This window comes from Oncorhynchus tshawytscha, linkage group LG24 (assembly GCF_018296145.1).
Source record: "Oncorhynchus tshawytscha isolate Ot180627B linkage group LG24, Otsh_v2.0, whole genome shotgun sequence".
In the NCBI taxonomy this organism is placed as follows: Eukaryota; Metazoa; Chordata; class Actinopteri; order Salmoniformes; family Salmonidae; genus Oncorhynchus; species Oncorhynchus tshawytscha.
In genome coordinates, this window is record NC_056452.1 from 8,032,436 (window position 1) to 8,056,285 (window position 23,850).

Genomic DNA, 23,850 nt, shown 5'->3' on the forward strand with positions numbered 1-23,850 from the left:
ACATCTGCAGGAGATGGATGCAACTGCAGTGCCCCTTCGGGCGCACTAGAAATCCTAAAAGCTAGTCTGGGATTTGGGAAGCTGTTCAATTGTAATTTCAAAAGAAAGTATCTAGAATATGTTGTTACCTGTGTAGTAACGCTGTAATGGCACTACTTACATTGTATTAACACTTTGTTCTTATATATTACTTACTAGTAACTGCACTTTGCCTTTGTGTTTTTTTGTGATTAAACAAGATTATGGATCGATAACTCAATTCTATAAAATATCAAGCCTGGAGCTAGTCGACTAATAGTTAACTCTCAACAAATATGAAAAGGTGTACACAGAGGAGAGAAAACATTCAGCATTTAAATATTTATTTTAAGCTTGCCAAACTTCTCTGCAAAAAAAGTTCTACATCTCAACACTAACCTGCCCATTACATGTTAAAAGAGGTATCAAAATCTAAAATTCACAATATTCTAAATCCACATTTAAGGCATTTAAACACACAAGATGTTACAACCCTTGCCGAATGATACTTTGTAAAAACAAAATATTTAAAATATATATATATATTTTTTTACATGTTGTTATTTTTTCTTTTTAAACATGGTGCAATGCTACAGTCTTAACTCTTTTTAACCCCGCCCCCACCCCAATCAAAAACAGAGCCGCAATCTTCTATGTTTGGTGCTGCTAGAGTAAAAAGATATTCTAACTTAAAATAAAACCAACATCGTAGCTCAAATAAACCGTACAGACTGAAACAGATACCGTGTGTCGTTGGGTACGTGTGGACTTTCTTAAAGGGATAGTTCACCCAAATTAGGTGATGGGTGAACTATCCCTTTAATTCCAAAATGCCTCACCCTCCACCCACATCACAGTAGAAATTGGCATCTCCATGTCTAGGTCGAGGTAACAATATGGCTGTAGAACACACTTGGATTTCAAAGTTGAATCCTGCTGTATTTGTCATTCTTGGACATATACTGATACGTTAAAAAAAAGACACATTAAAAAAAAGAAAACAGGTACACTGGTAGAGCTTCAGACCGCATTTCAAAGATCTGCTTGATAAATGGCCTACTGCTAGTGCTGCCAGTCTTTGCAAATATGGCATGGACACCAAGGGAAGAGTTGCAGTCAAGATTATGAAAAGGCACATTCTGTAAGTTCTCATTTCATGTCAAAAGTGCTGCCACTAGCAATACTCGTGCTATTTATGGGTAAAGGGCCTTGCTTGCACAAGGGCACAACGGCAGAAGATGGTACACCTGGAATCTGTTACAGCAATCTGTATGCTAATCTCCCACTTTTCATTGCCTGGCCCGGGATTTGAACCAGCAACCTTCACATTATTGGTCTGTCTCTTTAAACTCCCAGGGGCGTGACTTTTGATTGGAAATGAAAGTTACAGGCTGGCCTTTAAAATCCAAATCAAATGTGTGTCTATTGAAAGGGTTATAGGTTGCCAGTGAGGGCCGAGTCCATGAGGTCATCGTCCTCATTCCGCATGTAGACAGGACTGGGGCGGGAGGGACGGTCCGAGCCCATCATAGAGAGAGACGTATCCGAGGCCAAAATGGGTGACCGCGACCAGCTGTCAGCCTTCATGGGGCCGTGCGAAACGTTCCCAGTTGACATAGACGAAGACTTCTTCTTCTCCCTCTCTCTATCTTTATCCCTCTCGCGTTCCCTCTCCTTCTGCTTCTTCTTCTCCTTCTTGTGCTTCTTGTGCTTCTCCCCTGAGCTGAGCGGCATGGAGCTCATGTAGTCCTGCGGGGGCACGGGCCTCATGGACTGGTCGTCGTCCGAGCTAGGGCTGTTCTGGTGGGACTTCTCTGCCACAGAGCTGCTGCCTGACTCGCTCTCGCTGTCGTGGTTGAGCGGTGTGTAGCCCGGCGAGCGGCTGTGGCTGGGGGAAGAGCGGTCGTGCTTGGGCGTGGAGCCGCTGAACAGGGGTGAGGCTTTGAGACCGGAAAGCTGGGGGCGCATGGATTCCCCCGAGCCCTCTCCGGGCTTCTGCAGGGTCACCTTGGCCTTGATGCTGGGTGAGCCGCCGTCCGGCTTGCTGATAATGATCTTGGCCACGCCAGTGCTGCTTACGCCTCCAGTTTTGGGATCTATGAGCTTCTTGTCCCCGCTGGCACCCACCGACACGGACACTTTGGACTTGCCCTCTTTCTCAGACTTTTCTCGTTTGATCGGGTACTCCCCGCCTTGAGAGGACATTCCGTGCTTGGAGGAGGGGCCAAGGTTTGGTGGCCCGCCCCCTGGTCCGCCTACACCAGTCCCACCAACAGGCGGATCTCCCTCGTCTTCAGGACCCCCTCCCCCGCCGACGCTCTTCAGCTTGTCTATGACTGCAGTCAGCGAGGGCTTCTTGTTGCGGCTGGGGGACTTTCCTTTGGCGTTGGGGTTGTTCGCGTTGTTCCCTTGTCCGCCACCACAACCACTCCCTCCGCCACCACCAGAGCCATACTGAGACTGGGAGCCTCCGGAAAAGGGCATGGAGCCAGAAGAAGAGGAGCTGGAGGACGAGGTGGAAGACGAGGAGCCGGAAGAGGAACCACCACCGCCCAGCTGCTTCTGGGAGCCCATCCCCCCACCGGAGGACGACTTGGACCCTACCAAGCCGCCGCCCCCTGAGCCCATGGGGGACTTGGCCTTGGAGGACGGCGGAGTTCCTGGGACTTGCGACTGCTGCATCTTCATGGTGGAAGAGAGCTTGTCAGAGCCACTGGGGCGAGAGTGCGAGGGGGAAATGTTGGGCTTGATGTTGGGGTTCATGAGGGACCCGGGAGGCTTGCCCCCCTGCGGCTTCATCTTGTTCCCACTTCCAACCCCGCCACCACTGCTTCCCGACCCGGAGAGTCCATGTTTGGTGATGGGAGAAGAGCCTGGCTTCCCCACACCCATTCCCTGTGAAGAGCTCTTCATCTGGGGGGGTCCACCTCCAACACCCCCTCCCACGCTCACAGGCTTGGAGCTGATGCCTTGGCCCAGGGTGCCCTCCTTACTCTTGATCTTGCCTGAGGAAGACGAGGAGTGAGAATGATGGCTCTTGCTTCCGCTAGTGCTGCCTGCACCCCCTGTGCCACCACCCGCCGAACTGCTTGAGGTGTACCCGCCATGGGACGAGGTTTTCCCACCAGACAGTGTTCCTTTGGGAATCTGAATGGTGATCTTAGGGATAGGTGGTGTGGCACCTCCTGGTGGGGTTTGCGACCGCCCGGAGCTACCGGGAGACTTGGATCCTCCGCCAATGCTGCCTCCAGATCCCGAGCCTCCGCTGGGTGGGGTGTAGGGTCGCCCCCCTGTGCTGTGAGATGGGGACTTCCCGTCGGGATCGAGCTTTTTGCGTTTAGGGGGCTTGTCTTTGGACTTGCCCTCGCTGGAAGGGGTGCGGCTTCGCTTCACCTGCTTCCCCTCAGTGGAGCTGCTGCCAGTCATCCCCATCCCTGAGCTGCGCCCACTCCCGCCCCCATTGTCATCCTTCGCCCTCATAAGTCCCTGCTGCTGCTGTTTGGCTTTGGCCTCGCCACTCTTGAAGTCACTGCTCCCCCCTCCCATGGCCATCATGAGAGGGCTCTGGCCTCCCCCCATGTGGGACGGGTGCGAGTCCCCTAGATCCAGGGCCTGACCCAGCAGTGGCTTGCCCCCTCCGCTGTTGCCCCCGAACACTATGCCAGAAATGTCGAAGGGGTCCTTGAGGGACGGGTCGGGGGTGCTCTGGCCGTGCGGGGTGGGATTCTGGGGGGTACCGGACGGCGTGTTCTGCTGGCTGCTCCCACCGAAGCCTTTGACCAGGTCCAGGTCTCCATCGGCGCTGGGTGAGCTGTCGTCGAAGTAGGCCTGGGGGAAGCCGTGGCTGGAGGTCAGCAGCTCAGGGTTGAAGTCCACCGTGTCGGGGAAGAAGTTGGTGGACGAGGAGTCGCTAGTAGGGGTGGTGGCGGTCGCCTCGGCGATCAGGTCGGCGGCGTTGGTGAAGGGGTTCTCATTGCTGTTGGTGTTGAAGATGTCCGCCTCGAACACGGCGCTGCCCTGTCCCGAGCTGGACGAGTCGCGGTGCGGGGTGCCCAGGGGGCCCCCATCCTCCCCGCTGCCCAGGTGGTGCTGCCCGTGCGAACCGCTGCTGCCTTTACCTGTCTGCTCGGGTAAGTCCGACAAGATCTCGTTTATGTCCGCGCCGATGCTGTCGGAGCTCGATAGGCGTACCATGCGAGGCAAGGATGATCCCGGAGGTGGTTGCTGCTGTTGCTGGGACTGGACGTGCGACTGCGAGTGGTAGGACACTCCGGCCCCGGAAGGCGGGGTCCCGCACTGACTGGGCGCCGGGGTGATGCTGTGGGGCGTGTCCAAGCCATCGCCGGGCAGGTTGACGTCGAAGATGGGATTCTGGGAGGCGTCCACGTCCATGGAGAAGAGCTCGCGGTGGAAGTCGTCCTCGGTGGGCTGGTGCTGGTGGTGGTGAGGCTGCATGGACCCCGACTGCTGCTTGTTCATCCCTCCCATCCCCCCTCCTCCTGCCCCAGGCACCCCACCCTTCTCCATCCCTCTGGGACGCTTCTTCTTGCCCTTGGTGCCACCTCCGGGGCAGGTGCCACCCATGCCATCAGTGCGTGGCGACCCAGAGGAAGAGTTCTGCCTCTCTAGGGGACTCGAGCCATAGAGGGCAGCAAAGTCCTGGGCGGGGTTGTCTTTCAGCAGGTTCATTAACATGGGGTGGTTCTTGGTGTTGGTGGCAGGGGAGGAGGTGGGAGGCGGAGTCTGGTGGGGTTGCGATCCGGAAGAGCTGTTCTGGGGAGTGGGGCTAGTGCCCACAGCGCCCGTGATCTGCAGCAAGCTGGTCAGAATGGGATTCTGGGTCACTTTGCTGAAGTCGTCCCCTGATTGACCCCCCTGCAGTTGCTGTCCAGCTGCCCCACCCTGGGGTGTACACTCTCCCCCCTGGCTTTGGCTGCGACTTATCCCGAACAGAGATGTGATTGGGCCGGCAAAGTTACCTCCCCCACTGTTCCCGGTGGGAGTGTTGCCTCCACCGACACCCGGGAGCCCCATGGGGTTGGTGGGGTCAACCCCTGTGCCCATGCCGTACCCGGGGCTTCCAGCAGGGGGTAAGTTCTTTTTCACCATGATCTCCACCGTCTCGGCAATCAGGGAGAGGGCTGGCGTGTCTGCCTGGATGGTCTCCGCTTTCCGCCGGATGGCCCGCATGGTGACAGGGATGGACATGCACCTGAGGAAAGGGATCCGAATGGTGATGGGGCGGACATAAAAAAATATATTAAAAAAAATACTTTAAATTGTCATTTATCTGACGTTTATTTATTTTAACACCAATTATTTTCTACTGAAGGTCACATGGCTTCAAAATTGTTGTATTTTGTTGAATAAAGCATATTGAATGAAACCATTCGGGTTGGTTTCTTTGCAGTGGGGTAACAACAAGAAAGGCTGAGAAGCATCTACTACAACATAAAACAGATTGCGTGAAGGACACTTAAAACAGAGAAAATGGCCGCTCACCTCTGGACCACTTTGGTGATAAAATCGTCAGTGCAGATCAAGGCATCGGATAGGCCTTTGTACAGCTTACAGGACACCTGCCTGGAGTCAATCACCTCCATAACCACTGCAAGAGGGAGAGAGAAGGAGATGGTGGAGAGGAGAGAGACGGAGAGTGAGAGGAGAAGGAGAAGTTCGAGAGAGTTTATTTGACAAGGACAGTGCAAATTGTATCAATGTTTTAGGTTCAACATCAAGGTAAAAGAGCTGGAGCTAGCAAAGAAGTAGTCAAGAGTGAGTGAAAATGACAGACCAACAGGGCCAGAGTTGATCTAAAGTCAATTCTGTTGTGAAAGTCATAGGGCCGGTTAGAGGACTGGCGGACTGAAACAGCAGTAATGTCCATAGGGATACATTCAATTATGTTCCATTTAATTCGATGGTAATGTCAGCGTATGTCCTCACCACAGACTAGGGACTCGTTAACAGGGTGCTGGAAGGAGACGCTGAAGCTGGAGTCAGTCAGAGGACACACCTCAAACTGTAGCAGTCCTGGAGTGTCTGGAGGGGGATTACACAACAGGATATTACATCACTGAATAGCGCAAGATTCCATCTCATGTCAATTACAATTTCTGATTTTGTGGGTTGAACGCTTCCATTTGTTTTGATCAGCATCAGTACGGACAGCTCAAACAATGTGTTGGCATGTACTGTATTATGCTGACTAGAGTAACAATATGAAAATGATTTTGTATTTCGGGTTGAGATGGAACAGCCCTGTACACTGCAGTTCTCCAGGACCAGTTGTGTTCATTAGTTAGCCGTTCTTATTGGACAAGAGCAGGCCCCTCCCTGTTTCAGTTGGTCAACAACTACAACCACTACCACTACTACGCACCATCCTTGATGAAGGTGCGCTTGACGCAGCTGCCAATCAGTGTGTTGGCGGCTGCCTGGTGCCTGATAACATCCAGTAGGGCGGGCACCTGGGCTGGGTGGCGGAAGGGGATCTTGGACACCAGCGTCCCCTGCAGCGAGTGCCCGTCCTGCACCGGGGCGTCGCCATTCAGGAAGTAGCAGTGCTGCTGGTCGGGCAACGACTGAGCAGAGGGAGCGGAGAAAGGAAAAGGTAAGATGGAGAGCCCATAGAGATTGTTAGGACTCATCACGGATTTAACCATTTTTTTTTGCATGGACGCTGCCACTGAGGGCTCCCACTATTTTAAATGAATGAATGACAAGATATGGTTCAGATCTCTAGCACTGCAGGTGGCGGTAAGTCACCAATATTAGCTAGAACCCAAAAGAAGAAGAAAATGTACTACTTCTAAACGGAGATGGCCTCAACAGAGTACCACAGTATGAGTCATAATACCCATAAAGCTTAGTGGTCAAACAGGGAAACGGTTCCAAACGTTTTTCCACCATTCATTTTTCCTATAGGGGATTTTTAGAAACACTTCCATTAAGGGCTGTGTTCCGTGTAGGCTTACCCTTACCCTCTTTCAGACAAGGTGACAGAGCCCTTATTTTAAGTGTTTCTAAAATCCCCTGTTGGAAAAACGATTGGAACCATTTACCCGTTTGACCGCTAGGTTTTATGGGTATCGAATCAAACTTAATTGTATTGGTCACATACACATATTTAGCAGATGTTATTGCGGGCGTAGCGAAATGCTTGTGTATCATGACACCTCCACTGTGGGGCTCTATGGCACTGCCCGTGCTCTCACAGATGCCATAACAGGACAAATACAAAAGACGAGCCCGCTAACTCTATGGGAGAGCCTTGTTTTTTCCCCCAGAGACAGAATTAATTCAGTGTTTAAAACTACTGAATTCCAATACACTGGTAAGCTCTTTATGGTTGAGCCAAATTAAAAAGATAGTCAATTTTTTTGCCCCACTTCAAATAAACTGTACTGCTGCGTTTCACTTGTCTTGTTTGAGATGTTAGAAGAGGTATGTGTAGCTCACAACCCGTTCATACAGGCTCTTCCTTTCACTGGACCGAGTCAAACCTGAGACTTCCCGGCCGAACACTTGACATTCACAGGTCACACTGAGGATCGGGACGACAAGAAAAGCAGCGCCACACACCGCAGCCCTCAAGAAGCAGTTGCGTGCACTCTCGTGCTAACGTGACGGAGCGCTTGACGTCATCTGACGATTGAAATGAAAATAAACTAAAAATCGCCCTTCATTGCACTTCTGTAGTCGATCTGAGAAGAGCGGATAGATGTAAGCAACAGTTCATATTTCACCTATTTCTTCCACACACACACACACACACAGGAAGCTGGTCTAAAAGGGGAGTGAGAGGAGGCTACTCACAGCGTAGAAGCGCATGGCGTGTGTGGGGGTGGTCAGGGGGTTCCCCCCCTCCTCCTGGAGTTGATTCTGGACGATGAGCTCGTAGAGGGGCAACAGGGTGGGGGGTGTCTCAAACACAGGAATCCCTGGTAGGAGGGAGGGGGCGGGGGGTTAAACTGACACACACAGACGTGGGTGTTTTTGCACACATCTTCACACTTTTACACAGGGGCGAAAACAAAAAGCAACTAATGCAAAACATACAAACCCATAGATACACCACACTAGACTTGGGCGATATACCAACTATAGGGGTATTTCGAAATACAGACGGTATGATTTTCAATACTGTTTCAACGTAATTTCTTTGTATTTTTTGAAGGGGGTGGGTGCAGGGGTGCGTGTTACCCCACTGCTTACAACTACAGTGCCTTGCGAAAGTATTCGGCCCCCTTGAACTTTGCGACCTTTTGCCACATTTCAGGCTTCAAACAAAGATATAAAACTGTCTTTTTTTGTGAAGAATCAACAACAAGTGGGACACAATCATGAAGTGGAACGACATTTATTGGATATTTCAAACTTTTTTAACAAATCAAAAACTGAAAAATCGGGCATGCAAAATTATTCAGCCCCTTTACTTTCAGTGCAGCAAACTCTCTCCAGAAGTTCAGTGAGGATCTCTGAATGATCCAATGTTGACCTAAATGACTAATGATGATAAATACAATCCACCTGTGTGTAATCAAGTCTCCATATAAATGCACCTGCACTGTGATAGTCTCAGAGGTCTGTTAAAAGCGCAGAGAGCATCATGAAGAACAAGGAACACACCAGGCAGGTCCGAGATACTGTTGTGAAGAAGTTTAAAGCCGGATTTGGATACAAAAAGATTTCCCAAGCTTTAAACATCCCAAGGAGCACTGTGCAAGCGATAATATTGAAATGGAAGGAGTATCAGACCACTGCAAATCTACCAAGACCTGGCCGTCCCTCTAAACTTTCAGCTCATACAAGGAGAAGACTGATCAGAGATGCAGCCAAGAGGCCCATGATCACTCTGGATGAACTGCAGAGATCTACAGCTGAGGTGGGAGACTCTGTCCATAGGACAAAAATCAGTCGTATATTGCACAAATCTGGCCTTTATGGAAGAGTGGCAAGAAGAAAGCCATTTCTTAAAGATATCCATAAAAAGTGTCGTTTAAAGTTTGCCACAAGCCACCTGGGAGACACACCAAACATGTGGAAGAAGGTGCTCTGGTCAGATGAAACCAAAATTGAACTTTTTGGCAACAATGCAAAACGTTATGTTTGGCGTAAAAGCAACACAGCTCATCACCCTGAACACACCATCCCCACTGTCAAACATGGTGGTGGCAGCATCATGGTTTGGGAATGCTTTTGTTCAGCAGGGACAGGGAAGATGGTTAAAATTGATGGGAAGATGGATGGAGCCAAATACAGGACCATTCTGGAAGAGAACCTGATGGAGTCTGCAAAAGACCTGAGACTGGGATGGAGATTTGTCTTCCAACAAGACAATGATCCAAAACATAAAGTAACATCTACAATGGTATGGTTCAAAAATAAACATATCCAGGTGTTAGAATGGCCAAGTCAAAGTCCAGACCTGAATCCAATCGAGAATCTGTGGAAAGAACTGAAAACTGCTGTTCACAAATGCTCTCCATCCAACCTCACTGAGCTCGAGCTGTTTTGCAAGGAGGAATGGGAAAAAATGTCAGTCTCTCGATGTGCAAAACTGATAGAGACATACCCCAAGCGACTTACAGCTGTAATCGCAGCAAAAGGTGGCGCTACAAAGTATTAACTTAAGGGGGCTGAATAATTTTGCACGCCCAATTTTTCAGTTTTTGATTTGTTAAAAAAGTTTGAAATTTCCAATAAATGTCGTTCGACTTCATGATTGTGTCCCACTTGTTGTTGATTCTTCACAAAAAAATACAGTTTTATATATTTATGTTTGAAGCCTGAAATGTGGCAAAAGGTCGCAAAGTTCAAGGGGGCCGAATACTTCCGCAAGGCACTGTAGAAGTATAATAAATCTAAGATATGTCAAATAAATGAGTGCCTTCAGAAAGTATTCACACCCCCTGGACTTTTTCCACATTTTGTTGTGTTACAGCCTGAATATAAAATGGATTAAAATGGCGAATTTTTTTGGTCACTGGCCTACACACCTACACCCATAATGTCAAAATGGAATTATGTTTTTTGAAATGTTTACAAATTAATTAAAAATGTTAAAGCTGAAATGTCTCGAGTCAATCAGTATTCAACCCCTTTGTCATGGCAAGCCTAAATAAGTTGAGTCAAAATCTGCTTAACAAGTCACATAATAAGTTGCATGTGTGCAATAACAGTGTTTCACGTGATTTTTGAATGACTACCTCATTTCTGTACCCTAACACATAGTTATCTGTAAGGTCCCCCAGTCGAGCAGTACATTTCAAACAGATTCAACCACAAAGACACAGGTGGGTAAAAAAAGAAAAAAGAAGACATTGAATATCCTTTTGAGCATGGCGAAGTCATTAATTACACTTTGGATGGTGTATCAATACACCTAGTCACTACAAAGATACAGGCGTCCTTCCTAACTCAGTTGCCAGAGAGGAAGGATGACGCACAGAGATTTCACCATGAGGCCAATGGTGACTTTAAAACAGTTGCAGAGTTGAATGGCTGCGATAGGAGAAAACTAAGGGTGGATCAACAACATTGTAGTTAGTCCACAATACTAACCTAATTGACAGAGTGAAAAGAAAGAAGCCTGTACAGAACACACATATGCTGCTGGTATGCCAGCAACATACCACCCTGCATACCACTGCTGGCTTGCTTCTGAAGCTAAGTAGGGTTGGTCCTGGTCAGTCCCTGGCTGGTAGACCAGATGCTGCTGGAAGTGGTGTTGGAGGGCCAGTAGGAGGCACTCTTTCCTCGGGTCTAAAAAAAATATCCCAATGCCCCAGGGCAGTGATTGGGGACTCTGCCCTGTGCAGGGTGCCGTCTTTCGGATGGGACGTTAAACAGGTGCCCTGACTCTCTAAGGTCATTAAAGATCCCATGGCACTTATCATAAGAGTAGGGGTATTAACCCCGGTGTCCTGGCTAAATTCCCAATCTGGCCTTCAAACCATCACGGTCACCTAATAATCCCCAGTTTACAATTGGCTCATTCATCCCCCTCCCTTCCCCTGTAACTATTCCCCAGGTCGTTGCTGTAAATGAGAACATGTTCTCAGCCAACTTACCTGGTAAAATAACAGATAAAAAAATTATAATTTATTTGAAAACATGCCCCATGTTTGCACCAAGACATTAAAGTAATACTGCAAAAAAGTGACAAAGCAATTCACTTTTTGTCCTGAATACAAAATGTTATGTTTTCGGAAAATCCAATACAACACATTACTGAGTACCACTCTCCATATTTTTAAGCATAGTGGTGGCTGCATCATGACATGGGTATGCTTGTAATCATTAATGCATGGGGAGTTTTTCATGATAAAAATAAAACGGAACTAAGCACAGGCAAAAACCTATAGCAAAACCTGGTTCAGTCTGCTTTCCACTAGACACTGGGATATGAATTCACCTTTCAGCAAGACAATAACCTAAAACACAAGGCCAAATCTACACTAGAGTTGCTAACCAAGAAGACTGAATGTAGAAGAGTTACAGTTTTGACTTAAAACTGCTTGAAAAACTATGGCAAGACCTGAAAATGGTTGTCTAGCAATGATCAACATCCAACTTGACAGAGGTTGAAGAATTTTGATAATAACAAAAATGGGCAAATGTTGTACAATCCAGGTGTGCAAAGCTCACACAGACTTACCCAGAAAGACTCTGCCAAAAGGTGATTATATTCTTGACTCAGAGGTGTGAATACTTATTTGTAAATGTAAAAATACATGTTTTCACTTTGTCATTATGGGGTATTGTGTGTCGATTATCCATTTTGAGTTCATGCTGTAACGCAACAAAATGTGGAATCAAGTCAAGGGGTGTGAATACTTTCCGAAGGCACGGTACATCCAGCTCAGGCCTCTACCTACGCATTTGGTTTGCAAAGTGGCTAGATGTCAAGATCAAGCTTCTTGGTTAGAACAGAGACATCCAATCCCCTCCTGGATCAAGATCCCTGTAACCTAAACCGTTTTGCACTCATTTTATTTTTATAACACCCCTTGTGCGTACATTCGGTAATATCTTATAATCCGAGTATGGTACAGAAACTATATGTTGGCTTGAAAACCTGGATACCGCCCAACCCTAGTCCACACACACACACACACCGAAACACATACACACGTCTGAGACCACCCACCTGTAGCATTGCCCATCCTCTGGATGAAGGAGAGGGAGAAGGGCATGGGCAGGTTCATCTTGAGGAAGAAAGAGGCAGGAAGGTCCACACAGTTGGAGTTGGTCACAGACGAGAATGAGGGGGTTCTGCAACAGAGAGAGGAGAGACACACACAATCTCAAAATTATCCAGTTATTCCCCCACAACAAAATAACTACTTATTACCCATTTATTATGAACAATTTATAAAAGTTTCTGATGTATTTTATTCACCAAAAAGATATCTTGAAGACCATCTAAATCTTTGCTCTGGAACTTAAATTGAATGTCTGAAATGTGGGAGAGGTCTCACCCCTTGTTGTCCACTGGGTGAGATCCAGTGATGAGGGGGGCGATGGGTAGCTTGTAGATTGACGAGGTCCCCTCCACCGTCACAGATACACTCACACCCAGAGAGCGAGGGACTGTAAAGGAGTTAAAGTAGGGCCATGTTAAGACATGCACAAGTGGAGAAAGATGGCCAAAGGACGATCATTTGATTATTTAACATATAGTCTAGTTCCAAAATCTTGTACGGTTTAAGCCAAGTCAGCAAATCCAGCCAAACAAATTAGATGATTATAAGTTGCCAGGTGTATTGCATGCCAACCTACAGTTGAAGTCGGAAGGTTACATTTAAACTCAGTTTCACAATTCCTGACATTTAATTCTTGTAAAAATTCCCTGTCTTAGGTCAGTTAGGATCACCACTTTATATTAAGAATGTGAAATGTCAGAATAATAGTAGAAAGAATGATTTATTTCAGCTTTTATTTCTTTCATCACATTCCCAGTGGGACAGAAGTTTACATACACTCAATTGGTATTTGGTAGCATTGCCTTTAAATTGTTTAACTTGGGTCAAACGTGTTAGGTGGCCGTAAACAAGCGTCCCACAATAAATTGGGTGAATTGTGGGCCATTCCTCCTGAGTTGGTGTAACTGAGTCAGGTTTGTAGGCCTCCTTGCTCGCACAAGCTTTTTCAGTGCTGCCCACAAATTTTCTACGGGATTGAGGTCAGGGCTCTGTGATGGCCACTCTAATACCTTGACTTTGTTGTCCTTAATAAGCAATTTTTCCACAACTTTGGAAGTATGCTTGGGGTCATTGTCCATTTGGAAGACCCATTTGCGACCAAGCTTTAACTTCCTGACTGATGTCTTGAGATGTTGCTTCAATAGATCCACATCATTTTCCTACCTCCATGATGCCATCTATTTTGTGAAGTGCACCAGTCCCTCCTGCAGCAAAGCACCCCCACAACATGATGTTTCACTGTTGGGATGGTGTTCTTCGGTTTGCAAGCCTCCCCCTTTTTCCTCCAAACAAAACAATGGTCATTATGGCCAAATAGTTCTATTTTTGTTTCATCAGACCAGAGGACATTTTCCAAAAAGTACAATCTTTTTCCCCGTGTGCAGTTGCAAACCGTAGCAAACCTGGCTTTTTTTATGGCGGTTTTGGAGCAGTGGCTTCTTCCTTGCTGAGCGGCCTTTCAGGTTATGTCGATATAGGACTCGTTTTAAGCAAAGAGGAAAGAGGCACTGAGTTTGAAGGTAGGCCTTGAAATACATCCACAGGTACACCTCCAATTGACTGAAATGATGTCAATTAGCCTATCAGAAGCTTCTAAAGCCATGACATCATTTTCTGGAATTTTTTCAAGCTGTTTAAAGGCACAGTCAACTTAGTGTATATACACTTCTGACCCACTGTAATTGTGATACAGTGAATTATAAGTGAAATAATCTGTCTGTAAAACAATTGTCGGAAAAATTACTTGTGTCATGCACACAGTAGATGTCCTAACGGACTTGCCAAAACTATTGTTCAATAAGAAATTTGTGGAGTGGTTGAAAAGCGAGTTTTAATGACTCCAACCTCAGTGTATGTAAACTTCCAACTTCAACTGTATATCTTTTCAACAATTTTTATTTATTAAACCATGGCTGAATCAAGAAAATATGTGTTCATCTCTATTTAGGATTAGCCCCAACGAGCGGAAAGCACTGCATTGGCTTTCTGGGCAGCACTGTGGCAAACTTCTTTCGCCCCCTCACCATTTGTGTCGGTGAAGTTGAGCTGCGAGCCTGTCCTTTCCTCGAACACATCATACGGGGACACGTAGCACTGGAGGGAGACAAGATGGCCCCCGCTCCTGGCTGTCAGCAGACCCACGCTCCCATGAAGGATGGTCTCCACCGTGTTAGCGTTGGTGGCTAACCTGCAACACACACACACAATAGTGAGAATTCATTCTGACAGGAACATATTTTTCTCAAAGGGGAAACCACTCAAAAAGCTCTTCTGGGAAAACATTTTTTTTACGGAGGGAGAAATTTTCTTTCGATCGGCCATATCAGGGGCATTGTAAAAAGGGAGGTTTTGAGATGCACCTAGTCAAACCGCAATGCGTACATACCTGAACATGTGCATCATCTTGGTAAGATCCAGCTCGAGGGATTGAAGTGCCAGGTACATCTTTGTTTTCAGCTTACTGGTGGGAACCGCAATAAAGATAAAAATTAAGTATAACAGCATTTGATGTAATTCAATTCCACAACCACTTATAGTGCTCTAATAGCAACTCACTTGTCTCCAGGAAGCTTGTACAGGTTGACTAGGCCCTTAAGATGTTTGGAGAACTCTTCAAAGTTCTTATCCCTTTAGAGAGGTTGGAAAAAAATTACAACCAAGATGTCATCATGAGAATGAAATGAGAGAAAAAAAACGAACCGCGAACATTTCTAGCTTTATTTATATAATAATTACATAATATTTATGTTTCTATTATTTCTTTTATCTAAAATCTCACCTCAGGTGTTGAATCAGCTCCAGACAGCTCTGTAAAAAAAAAAGTTTAAAAAAGAATGAATATGAACATAAATACTTGGATAACATATTTACCGTATATCACTTATTTTATAGCTAAAGAGTGTCGCACACATGCCATTGCGTCCGATCTGAAGCTTCTTACGGGCAACTTATCTGCGTAAGACTTCTTAAGCTAAACTATCAGTTCAATACATTACTGGATATTGTTGAATTATGTTCTAATGATTTAATTCTGCGACTATGGAGTGGTGAGGAGTAGCTCCACGGGCGGACCCTAATTTTTGTCCCGGAAGTAATTTGGCCATTCATTGTAGTCACTTCGCTCTGTAGAGATGCTATTTTCTCGAGTTCTCTCGTGTCAATTAACTTGTGACATTCCTGGATTACTCATTATATTAATAAACTCTGCTTTAAATCAACAAATACAATAAAAAATGTAAAAAGGTTGAGAGTATAAAACTGGGTACATATGTCTGTGTTGGCCAAGTTTCAAGAACAGTCAAAAACTTCCAGCCAACCCTACGCCAATGATGCCGGTGGATCTCAAAACTGATCTTGGATCCGCATTAAGTAGCAAAGATATTCTTCGCCACCTTCGTTTTACAACAGATATCTCAAACCAGTCATGACTATTCAACAAAACAATAAATCATTTTCAAGTTTCTTTCCAGCTAATTTCTTAGCTACATGATTGTATGACGGGCAAAGGCAATGAGTAAGAAAAATAGTACAGTTAAGCCAGCCAGCAAGTTTAGCCTGGGAAAACAAGGACCTCAGATTGGTTCACTTTCCAACAGGACAACGACCCTAAGCAAAGAGCCAAGATAATGCAGGATTTGGACAAGTCTCTGAATGTCCTTGAGTGGCCCAGCCAGTGCCCGGACTTGAACATCTTTGGAGAGACCTGAAAATAGCTGTGCAGTGACGCTCCCCATCCAACCTGACAGAGCTTGAGAGGATCTACCGAGAATAATTGGAGAAACTCCCCAAATACAGGTGTGCCAAGCTTGCAGCGTCATACCCAAGAAGACTCGAGGCTGTAATTGCTGCCAAAGGTGCTTCAACAAAGTACTGAGTAAAGGGTCTGAAAACAAACCTTAGTTTCTCATGGTCAGAGTCTTTAGGTGCATTTTGGCAAACTTCAAGCGGGCTGTTATGTGCCTCTTACTGAGGAGTGGCTTCCATCTGACCACTCTACCATAAAGGCCTAATTGGTAGAGTGCTGCAGAGATAGCTGTCCTTTTGGAAGGTTCTCCTATTACCACAGAGGAACTCTGGAGCTTTGTTAGAGTGACCATCAGGTTCTTGGTCACATTCCTGACCAAGGCCCTTGTACCCCGATTGCTCAGCTTGCTTGGCTTGTTTGGCTAGGTTGCCAGCTCCAGAAAGTGTGTAGGTGGTTCCATACGTCTTTCATTTAAGAATGATGGAGGCCACTGTGTTCTTGGAGACCTTCAATGGTGCAGACATTTTTTGGTACCCTTCCCCAGATCTGTGCCTTGACACAATCTTGTCTCGGAGCTCTACGGACAATTCTTTCGACCTCATGGCTTGGTTTTTGCTCTGACATGCACTATCAAATGTGGGACCTTATATGGACAAGTGTGCGCGCCTTTCCAAATCATGTCCAATCAATAGAATTTACCACAGGTGGACTCCAATCAAGTTGTCGAAACATCTCAAGGATGATCAATGGAAACAGGATGCCGCTGAGCTCATTTGAGTCTCAAAGCAAAAGGTCTGAATACTTATGTATATAAGGTATCCATCTTTAATTTTTTATTCATTGGCAAAAATGTCTAAAAACCTGTTTTCGCTTTGTCATTAAGGGGTATTGTGTGTAGATTGATGGGGGGGATATTTAAACCATTTTAGAATAAAGCTGAAATGTAACATGTAGAAAAAGGGGTCAAATACTTTCCCGAATGCACTGTGTGTGTGTGTGTGTATACACAGTGGGGAGAACAAGTATTTTATAACCTGCAAAATCGGCAGTGTTTCCTACTTACAAAGCATGTAGAGGTCTGTAATTTTTTATCATAGGTACACTTCAACTGTGAGAGACGGAATCTAAAACAAAAATCCAGAAAATCACATTGTATGATTTTTAAGTAATTAATTTGCATTTTATTGCATGACAAGTATTTGATACATCAGAAAAGCAGAACTTAATATTTGGTACAGAAACCTTTGTTTGCAATTACAGAGATCATACGTTTCCTGTAGTTCTTGACCAGGTTTGCACACACTGCAACAGGGATTTTGGCCCACTCCTCCATACAGACCTTCTCCAGATCCTTCAGGTTTCGGGCCTGTTGCTAGGAAATACGGACTTTCAGCTACCTCCAAAGATTTTATATTGGGTTCAGGTCTGGAGACTGGCTAGGCCACTCCAGGACCTTGAGATGCTTCTTACGGAGCCACTCCTTAGTTGCCCTGGCTGTGTGTTTCGGGTCGTTGTCATACTGGAAGACCCAGCCACGACCCATCTTCAATGCTCTTATTGTCGGGAAGGAGGTTGTTGGCGATACATGGCCCCATCCATCCTCCCCTCAATACAGTGCAGTCTTCCTGTCCCCTTTGAAGAAAAGCATCCCCAAAGAATGATGTTTCCACCTCCATGCTTCACAGTTGGGATGGTGTTCTTGGGGTTGTACTCATCCTTCTTCTTCCTCCAAACACGGCGAGTGGAGTTTAGTACAAAAAGCTATATTTTTGTCTCATCAGATCACATGACCTTCTCCCATTCCTCCTCTGGATCATCCAGATGGTCATTGGCAAACTTCAGATGGGCCTGAACATGCGCTGGCTTGAGCAGGGGGACCTTGCGTGCTCTGCAGGATTTTAATCCATGACGGCGTAGTGTGTTACTACTTGTTTTCTTTGAGACTGTGGTCCCAGCTCTCTTCAGGTCATTGATCAGGTCCTGCCGTGTAGTTCTGGGCTGATCCCTCACCTTCCTCATGATCATTGATGCCCCACAAGGTGAGATCTTGCATGGAGGCCCAAACCGAGGGTGATTGACTGTCATCTTGAACTTCTTTCATTTTCTAATAATTGCGCCAACAGTTGGTGCCTTCTCACGAAGCTGCTTGCCTATTGTCCTGTAGCCCATCCCAGCCTTGTGCAGGTCTACAATTTTATCCCTGATGTCCTTACATAGCTCTCTGGTCTTGGCCATTGTGGAGAGGTTGGAGTCTGTCTGATTGAGTGTGTGGACAGGTGTCTTTTATACAGGTAAGGAGTTCAAACAGGTGCAGTTAATACAGGTAATGAGTGGAGAACAGGAAGGGTTCTTAAAGAAAAACTAACAGGTCTGTGAGAGCCGGAATTCTTACTGGTTGGTAGGTGATCAAATACTTATACCATGCAATAAAATGCAAATGAATTACTTAAAAATCATACAATGTGAATTTCTGGATTTTTGTTTTAGATTCCGTCTCCCACAGTTGAAGTGTAGGAAAACCTGCAAAATCGGCAGTGTATCAAATACTTGTTCTCCCCAGTGTGTGTGTGTGTATATATATAGAAATACTGTAAATCCTGCTTCTGTTGCCTGTTTCAGTGTTTGGGTGATAGCCTACGGATTCCGTGAGCCGCAAGCATGACGGAACAATTTCACAAATTAGCGGTTTTTAAATCCTTGCTATGCTGTAATAAAGGCTTCCCATTTCGTTTTACGTTAGACTAGCCTCTCTGGTATTATTTATAATGTATTTAGTGCCGTTTACAATGTTCCAAATTGTCAGGTAAATTATATCCATAATAATTAACCCTCTCTTTTCCTTGATCTCATTCTTGTAATTACTATTATGATCATCACAATAATAAGTCATGTTATTGTCATTAGTAGGCTTATTATAGCAGCCTTATATAACCACCATCGAGCTGCAGGCCTTATATTGTAATCTAACAGCACCTGTTTGGCACACATACAGTGATGGTCTTGTAACCCATTCCAGCCTTGTGTAGGTCTACAATCTTGTCCCTGACATCCTTGGAGAGCTCTTTGGTCTTGGCCATGGTGGAGAGTTTGGAATCTGATTGATTGATTGCTTCTGCAGACAGGTGTCTTTTATACAGGTAACAAACTGAGATTAGGAGCACTCCCTTTAAGAGTGTGCTCCTAATCTCAGCTCGTTACTTGTATAAAAGACACCTGGGAGCCAGAAATCTCTCTGATTGAGAGGGGGTCAAATACTTATTTCCCTCATTAAAATGCAAATTAATTTATAACATTTTTGACATGTGTTTTTCATGGATTTTTTGTTGTTATTCTGTCTTTCACTGTTCAAATAAACCTACCATTAAAATTATAGACTGATAATTTATTTGTCAGTGGGCAAACGTACAAAATCAGCAGGGGATCAAATACTTTTCCCACCTCACTGTAGGCCTAATATGCACGCAGCGCTTGCTCAATACCTTATTTTTCTTGATCTCCAGTTTTCCCCCACAACTAGTCAAATTTATTCCACACATCTGACTTCCCCTTTACCTCCTGCGCAACCAGTAACCATTTCAGTAACAGAACTTCTCAGTCAGAAATGGCTGTAATTATGTTGCAGCTTCAGCAACACGGACAATGCTATACACACTGATGTTCTGTGGTGGTCACTGCAGCAGAGAGGAGAGAGGCAACGGGTGCTAGAAAATCACTCTCTCTTTTTTAAAAAAATTTTACACAGCGCAGCAAGTCTGAGCCAGGCGGCACAATCAAATTAATTGCGGTCGGACTCCCTCTAGTCATTTGTGTGTCTTCATTATTTCATCAAATAGCTGGCTTAAAGCATCAGACCAGCTCAGTGCATAAGGTTGACTTGATTGAAACATACAGGACGTGTCATATATATATATGGAAAAGTACACTTTGAAAAAAAAAAAAAGACAAATCAAATTTTATTGGACACATACACATGTTTAGCAGATGTTATTGCGAGTGTAGCGACATGCTTGTGTTTCTAGCTCTGACGGTGCATTAATATCTAACAAGTAATATCTAACAACTTCACAACATATACCCAATACAAACAAATCTAAGTAAAGGAATTAATTGGTCGAAACATACAACTCTCGGTCAACCAATAGCTTTTTTTAGGCAGGGACAGCCCGAATAGACATAGAGTAATAGTGCTGTAGGTAAGGGATAGTACTGACCGCAGGGTTCTCTCCGTGGTGGGCCACCTTCACATCCACCAGCTGACCAGCCGTGTCCAGCTGCACCTCCACATAGAACATGTCTGAAGTGATGTAACATTCTGTCCCCGAAGGACTCAGATGGGACCCCAGCCTGGTGGGAGAGGATGAGGATGGTAGGGGTGGGGTTCGAGAGAAAGAGAGGGAGGCAAATCAGACTCAATGTGGCTAACCATGTCCTCCTCAAACAATGACTTTCTTGCCAAGTTTGGAAATCCATTGTTCAGTCAGAAATGTACTATGCAACAGATATACACCACATATAAACACACTTAATAAAATACACACGGTTACGCTATCAATGGTATGAATAAGGAATCAGTGGATGGGTGACCTGGTGAGGGGAGGAAGGAGGGAAAGGGAAAGAAGGAGTAAGTGAGTGAGAAAAGAAGAAAGGAAGAGCTTACATGTTCTGTCGAGCGATGGACTCCAAGCGATCTGTCATGGACGGCAGGGAGGACACTGGAGCCGAGAGAGACAAATTAAAAAACTCAGCAGATTGTCTTTCAACTGTCAAGAATCTGATGATACAGGAGCGATTGCTATTGGCATTCAATTGCAGAAGTGCCCGTGGAACACTTTCAATGAATAGGACAGGTTGTCTTTGTGATCAGTTGTCTCTCTTTGGCGTCTCACCTTTCAGTGCTTTCTGCAGGGTCTCTAGACAGGTGAGCAGGAGCTGGTGTCCAGCCGCATTCATCTGACCACGTTTCTCCTGTGACCGACGAAACAAGGGGGGGGGAAGGATTAGAGAGTAAAGATTTTCTAACTCATAATGTATGTATATTTGGGTTTACCCCAATGAAGTTCTATTGACTAAAACGTTGGTTTTAAGATCCATTAATCACATTGTGGAGCATGCAAGAATGCCAGTGAGCCGGAGTTTCTTTTTCCACCTGTATGAATGTATCTTCCGGAATCTATAAGGCGTGCAACCGGACCAATTAACACGCTTTCCTAACTCTATATATTTAGCATTCCATCATTTCCGCTTTTCCTATTATTTCATTCACACATTCTCTCCATCTTCTCACCATGGCCTGGCGCACCACCTTGCTGGTCTCCTGCCAAGGCCGTGAGGCATTGTGTTTGGCATGGAGTCTCTCCAGCAGAGCATTCACGCGACTCTGCTTCTCGGCTTCTGTGAATAAGCAAGGTGCACAACGGAGCATTACATTCAATTGGAACTATAGCACTTCAGTGTTCAATGCCTGACATTCCAAGAGAACAATATAAGCTAGTTTTAACATCCTTATTACATAGTTAACTACATCATTTGTTTATATTGTGTCCTACAAAAAACTAAAAACACAGTGGAATTGAAATCAAATCAAATTTTATTTGTCACATACACATGGTTAGCAGATGTTAATGCGAGTGTAGCGAAATGCTTGTGCTTCTAGTTCCGACAATGCAGTAATAACGAGCAGGTAATCTAACTAACAATTCCCCCAAAAAAAAAAACTACTGTCATACACAGTGTAAGGGGATAAAGAATATGTACATAAGGATATATGAATGAGTGATGGTACAGAGCAGCATAGGCAAGATACAGTAGATGATATCGAGTACAGTATATACATATGAGATAAGTATGTAAACCAAGTGGCATAGTTAAAGTGGCTAGTGATACATGTATTACATAAGGATGCAGTCGATGATATAGAGTACAGTATCAACGTATGCATATGAGATGAACAATGTAGGGTAAGTAACATTATATAAGGTAGCATTGTTCAAAGTGGCTAGTGATATATTTACATCATTTCCCATCAATTCCCATGATTAAAGTGGCTGGAGTAGAGTCAGTGATGGAGTAGGCTTAGCTTTGATGCAACCAAGAGAGTTTTCACTGAGTTTTTACATTGCGCTCTCACGAGGGTCCAGCACAATGTAAAAATGTTGCATCGAAGTTAGAGTAGGGGGGTATGGGAGATTAATAGATTAATAGCCAAGCCTGACAGTCTATATCTGCATAATTAACTATTGATAAGAGTTGTGCAGATATATGCATGACTCTCGGACTGTGGTTGTGTTGCTTACTAGGTCAACTGGCTTGGACTTGATTGACTACAACGTATCTAGTACAAGAAAGTGGCTAGGTAGCTCATGTCCGCGTAACTAATCCATGTGCATTTAATATAGTTGTCAGTATCAGTAAACTGTTTTTAAATACAAATTTCCCGTAGAAAAACATAACGGTGTATTATAGTAGCTAGCTAGCATGATAACTACAATGCTGGCTAGGTAGCTAATATAGCTCACGAATACCCTAGCTAGCATTAGCCTGCTCTCAGCTTGTTGTAACTGATCTGACAACAAATATCTGACCCTAGCGTAACCATTCTAGCTCCAATTGCCCAGATATGATACAACTCACCTGTCCCTTCTTCAGCTTTTACCCGATCTGCAAGAGCCTGGTTTCCCCCAGATTGTGTTGAAAGGGTAAGTTCTCTTGCTGGGTTTGGGCTACAGCCCTGCATAGAAACCGCCGCCATCTTCACTAGCTAGCGTCTTTTTGCTAGCTACACTGTCGCTTCGCACTGGACTTCCGTAGTGGGTGGGACGTCGTAGTCAACGATGTTATAACTAAACCCAAGATAGACCACAGCATGCCGTTTCGAACGAGCAGATAAGGAGGTGGGCAGAGCCAAGCACTGCTAGCCAGATCCTATTGGCGCATTCTAGCATGTATTTGCGTTTTTACGTTTGGGAACTCCTACCCTGTGAAGTGCGCGTGTGCAATAACTAAATAAGCCCTTGCACTCGTAAACAACGCAATTAAATTAATAAAAAAAACGTTGGCAAAGGTCAAATCTACAAAACTTAGTCCACTCTGTTCGTAACAGGTTTTATTTTTGGGAAGAGAAAACTGTTTTGAGATCAAATGTTTAGCAGAATATCGGGTCAAAATCCATCTCGCTCCATCTACTCCCACTGCCGGCTATTGGGCTTCTTGGAAACGCCAACCGCATGCTTCAGATGTATTTATCCTTTGAAACATCTGGCTCATTGTTCTATCTGTGTCGGAGGTCTCGTTGTTCAAATTATATCATCAAATTGTGTTTGTCACATGCGCCGAATACAACTGGTGCAGACTTTGCGGTGAAAAGCTTGCTCACGAGCACTTCCCAACAATGCAGGGTTAAAAAAAATTTTAAAAAATTAAAAGTAATAACTAAAATAAAATAGGCTACACATTAATGGAGCTATATACAGGGAGTACCAAATCACTGTGAGGGGTACGAGGTATTTCAGGTAGATATGTACATGAAGGCAGGGTAAAGGGACTATAGTAGGCATCAGGATTGATAATAATAATAAGAGTAAAATAAAATAACCGATTAGCAGCCGCAAATGATGACTGTAAAGTGTGTTTATGCATGTGTGTTTGTGTTGTGTGGATATGCGTGTGTATCAAATCAAATGTATTCAAACTTTATCCATCACATAAACATATTTAGCAGACGTTATTGCAGGTGTAGCAAAATGCTTGTGAATGTGAATGTGTGGGATTTTTGTGTGAGAGTTTCAGTGTAGTGTGTGAGTGAGTGTGTACAGTATATGGTGTGTCTATTCTAGTGAGTATGTGTAGGGTCAGTGCAAGATAGAGTCAGTACCGCTAGTT

The 23,850-nt window shown here is 45.0% G+C and overlaps 1 protein-coding gene across 1 annotated transcript; it reads right to left on the bottom strand.

Annotated features, from left to right (window-relative positions):
* Window positions 1-345: 345 nt before the first annotated feature.
* Window positions 346-22,786, bottom strand: med1 (mediator complex subunit 1). Its single transcript, XM_024386966.2, has 16 exons — window positions 22,603-22,786; window positions 21,257-21,363; window positions 20,859-20,937; window positions 20,630-20,684; window positions 20,184-20,316; window positions 15,007-15,035; window positions 14,784-14,855; window positions 14,614-14,688; window positions 14,252-14,415; window positions 12,504-12,615; window positions 12,173-12,297; window positions 7,837-7,961; window positions 6,401-6,602; window positions 5,965-6,060; window positions 5,521-5,626; window positions 346-5,230 (listed from the first exon to the last, which is right to left on the bottom strand). The coding sequence occupies exons 1-16, from the start codon at window positions 22,718-22,720 to the stop codon at window positions 1,453-1,455; spliced, it is 5,376 nt and encodes a 1,791-aa protein (XP_024242734.1). The 5' UTR covers window positions 22,721-22,786; the 3' UTR covers window positions 346-1,452.
* Between the last annotated feature and the right edge of the window lie 1,064 nt (window positions 22,787-23,850).